General features: G+C 44.9%; 1 protein-coding gene across 1 annotated transcript; it reads right to left on the bottom strand.

Annotated features, from left to right (window-relative positions):
- Positions 1-60: 60 nt before the first annotated feature.
- On the bottom strand, positions 61-2,438 carry LOC115034795 (E3 ubiquitin-protein ligase XIAP-like). The gene has a single exon (XM_029492253.1). It carries the CDS (start codon positions 1,257-1,259, stop codon positions 780-782), a length of 480 nt encoding a protein of 159 aa, XP_029348113.1. The 5' UTR covers positions 1,260-2,438; the 3' UTR covers positions 61-779.
- Between the last annotated feature and the right edge of the window lie 1,446 nt (positions 2,439-3,884).

Below are 3,884 nucleotides of genomic sequence, written 5' to 3' on the forward strand. Positions count from 1 at the left end.
GGGTGACACCCACACCGGATCCTCCGGACACGCCGGACAGATCACCGAAGACTCCGGAAGTTCTCCGGACACTCCGGGCCGAATCACAGGGGGATCGTGGATATTGTTCTCCAACGATTCTTCGTCCCACTGTATTCGGTCCCACCGGACAACGGGATAGCGCGTCGGCTGCTTCATTTTCTACTCCGGGCACGTGCCGAATTTCAAAATCGAAAGCCCCGAGTTGTAGCGCCCATCGCGTTAGTTTGCTGTTGGTACAGCGAGCTTGCTGTAACCATCGGAGTGCCGCGTTATCTGTGAATAACATAAACTTACCAGACTCAAGATACGGCCTGAACCTGTCAACCGCCCAAACTATGGCTAGACATTCACGTTTGACTGCCGAGTATCTTCCCTGTGCTGGATTGAGTTTTTTGCTGGCGTAGGAAACGATTTTCCTGTCACCACTCTCCCCCGCTGGAAGAGCACGGCACCAACTCCGACTTCGCTTGCGTCGGTCTGTAGATTGAATGGCTTACCCGGAAGAGGAGGACAGAGCCGTGGTGCGGACACCAAAGACTCCTTCAACTTCCGGAACGCCTCTTGCTCAATTTCTGACCAACGCCATTTGGTCCCTTTGGCCAACAGACTCGTGAGCAGTGCTGTGATCTCGGCATAGTGTGGCACGAACTGGCTGTACCAACCACAAACGCCTAACACGCGCAACACGATCTCGCGGACATCGATGGAGACACCGCGGTCGTTGCGATAACGACCGCGACAATGGGTGGTGCTAAAGATCACCCGACAAAATCGTACGATTCAGATTTACATAAATGGGTTCGACTATTACTATTATCGTGATTATTACCAACATCATATGGTTCTGATTTACAACTACAGTCTCGAAGGCCGTCATTATTACTACGCTTGTTATTAAGTTCATTTTTTACATTTTCAATAAATTCCATGCCTTTATATAATAATACGAATACACATTTGGGGTTGTGCATGGCGTGTTGCTGCCACACTTCATCATTTTCCTCCCATTGCCCCAACAATAAGCCGCAGTAGTGACATTGAACCAAGTCGTCCGACCCGGTATAAGTGAATCCGCTGGTGGCCAGTGAATATTTATCTTGACAAGATCGAGGCGAATGTGAATCGAATGTTTTCAGCCTCGATAAAAAGCTTGTATACTGAGGATATTCAGGATCCGAGTTCTCACGTACCAAACGCACTAGTGATCGGGAATCGACGGTACATTTTAATAAATTCATTGCAAATGAAGTGTATGAAAATGTTTTAAATCGTAAATAATGCGTTCCAACTGTTAACGTTTAAACGTGAATAAGAAACTTCTAGCCAGTGTAACCGTCTGTAAGCAACTGTCGGCTATACGGCGATAGCGAGCGACATTACAAGTTATATTCAAAACAATAATAATATAAATTAAAATATTTGAATGGCGATACAATATTTAGTTATCTCCAGTTATCAGATAACAGTCTTGACCGCTGTAGACAGATCTGCAGCATATTATTACCGTCGCGGCTAGCATAGTTATCATTGCCACCACATGTCGTGTGATGTACATACTGTGAACCCTTAATAATAAAATGTATTATGTCCCAGCGCCGCTTACTACTAGCGGCCGAATATTTCTACACATCTCCGCATTTGATATTCGGGCAACCCCATGTGTTCTACTAATCAGACGGTCAGTGCAGCTCGTTGACAACTGGTGTACATCCGTATTATCTCGCTCACTCTGTTAAAATAACTTCTCTAGTATAAAATATTTAAAAATGTTTTATAACTGTGTGTTATGTGAAAAAGTGTACGCACATAAGTGTCATCTGAATAGACACGTCAAAACTCACAATGGATCGACTAATTCGTGCGGGATATGCCTCAAGGCGTTCACGCGCCGAGACAAACTCAGTATCCATGTTCAAAAATGCCACAGTAAGTACATTGAATATTATGTCGTTGATCCGGAAAAAAACCTCTTAGTTATTTATACACAAGTATAAAAACTAGTTTGTATCATTTTTTATACCTCGAATAAGATATGTTAAATTAGCTAGATTTATGTATAGCAAAATATTCATATTTCACACAAAGATGTTTTTTCCCGCCTCGTCAATGATTTACTCGGGGTTATTAATTAAATTATTTTTAAAATAGAGATCGCTAAAAACACTCCAGAATTCCACTGTGCTGTACGGATAGGTGGTGCAATGGGTAAATAATTTGTTTCTCTTATAAATAATAATAACGACACTATCTTAATATTAATAATATATGTTAGGTCATGCATCAGTCATAAAGTGGGCACCCCCCACCACTACACCGCATGCTCTGCCAGATGTTCTGACTCCGACGGTCATCTCGACACGCCGCCGTCGTGCGAGTACATCTACTTCCCCGCCTCAAGCCTCATCATCATTGTCCGCCCGCACACCGGAGATCGTTTCCCCGCCACCCGAACACGCCAACGTCAACGCACCCGACGCAAGATCCCCCGCGACCGCCGCACTACCACTTTCGCTTTCACCACCACCACCAACCGGGGAATTTGTGGCTCATACGGAAAATACTCGAAAAAATATCAAAAGAAAGATGGCGCGAATGAATAAAGATAATAATCGGCCAGGCTTCATCGAGATTGAGTCTTCGCTCAATCGTACGATCGTGTGGTATTTTAGGAAAAATCTCGATAATGCAGTCAGTTACCGTGCGTTCCTAAATTCTATAGAGACCGAACTAATCACAAAATTACGCGAACACACGTGTATTAACATTATAAAATACAACTTGAAACTAGAGGCTACATACGTTATACCCAACTTACATAATTCGGCTCAAAATCGGGCGTTTAAAACTTCGGCCCGAGAACTCTATGCCCATAGCAACGTCGAGGGTTTGGTCGATCGCGATTTCTCTACTCTCCTGGCCGAAGAGGATTGTTACGCCGGAAAGTATAGTGGGTTCACCTTATCGCACATCGACGGTTTGCTCTTGGGTGTGTACGAGTACACGCCTATGGGGGGGATCGTCGTACTTACCGTTGCCGGAAAGTATTCTGAGCCGGAAGGCTGTTATCAACCCACAAAATATTGACCGGCAATGTTTTAAGTGGGCGATTCTAGCCAAACATGTACCACGTGACAATCGTTCGGTAGTAGGCGCTAATTATACGAGGGAAGAGCATCGTTACGACTTTTCTACAGTGTCAACTCCCACCCCCATGTCGGAGATAAAGGTATTTGAAAAGTCAAATCCCGGGACGACCGTCTATGTATACGGTATAAGGAATTGCGAGAAAAATAAAAATAATAAAAAAAATCATCCACACAATCTGTCGCGTACCCGCTGCGCATCGCGGGTGAAGAAAAGGAGAATCATTTTGACCTGCTACTGATTACCGGGAAGGATGACAAGAATCATTATGCGTTCATTTCTAATTTTTCACGTCTAGCCAGCTCGCAAAAAAATAACCACCAACATCGCTTATTTTTCTGCAAGCGATGTTTCACTAGTTTCGAGGACCGCCCATTGAAATATAAATTACACGGCAAGCAGGCGTTGACGAAGCATCGTTTGTCGTGCGGCACGCACAAACCCGTATTGCCTCTGATGCCGAAAGAGGGGGATACGCTTAAATTCAAGGCGTGGAGTAAGACCGAACGCCTGCCATTCGTAGTATACGCCGACTTCGAAGCCTTACTAGTGAAAACGTCACGGAAACAAGGCGCAAATACCACTGTGATGCATACGCACCACCCCATGAGTTACGGTTACCTCGTCGTCGCAGCGGAGGGGGTACCAATAGATTTATTTGACCAGTTCGACATTCCGAGTGCTCCCGTCATTTTCCGAGGCTCGGCGACCGAAGACGA

Source organism: Acyrthosiphon pisum, unplaced genomic scaffold (assembly GCF_005508785.2).
Source record: "Acyrthosiphon pisum isolate AL4f unplaced genomic scaffold, pea_aphid_22Mar2018_4r6ur Scaffold_21107;HRSCAF=23048, whole genome shotgun sequence".
NCBI lineage: Eukaryota > Metazoa > Arthropoda > Insecta > Hemiptera > Aphididae > Acyrthosiphon > Acyrthosiphon pisum.

What these genes read in the sequence shown, in the direction of transcription:
- LOC115034795 (XM_029492253.1), bottom strand. Translation starts at nt 1,259, where the DNA reads ATGAATTTATTAAAATGTACCGTCGATTCCCGATCACTAGTGCGTTTG.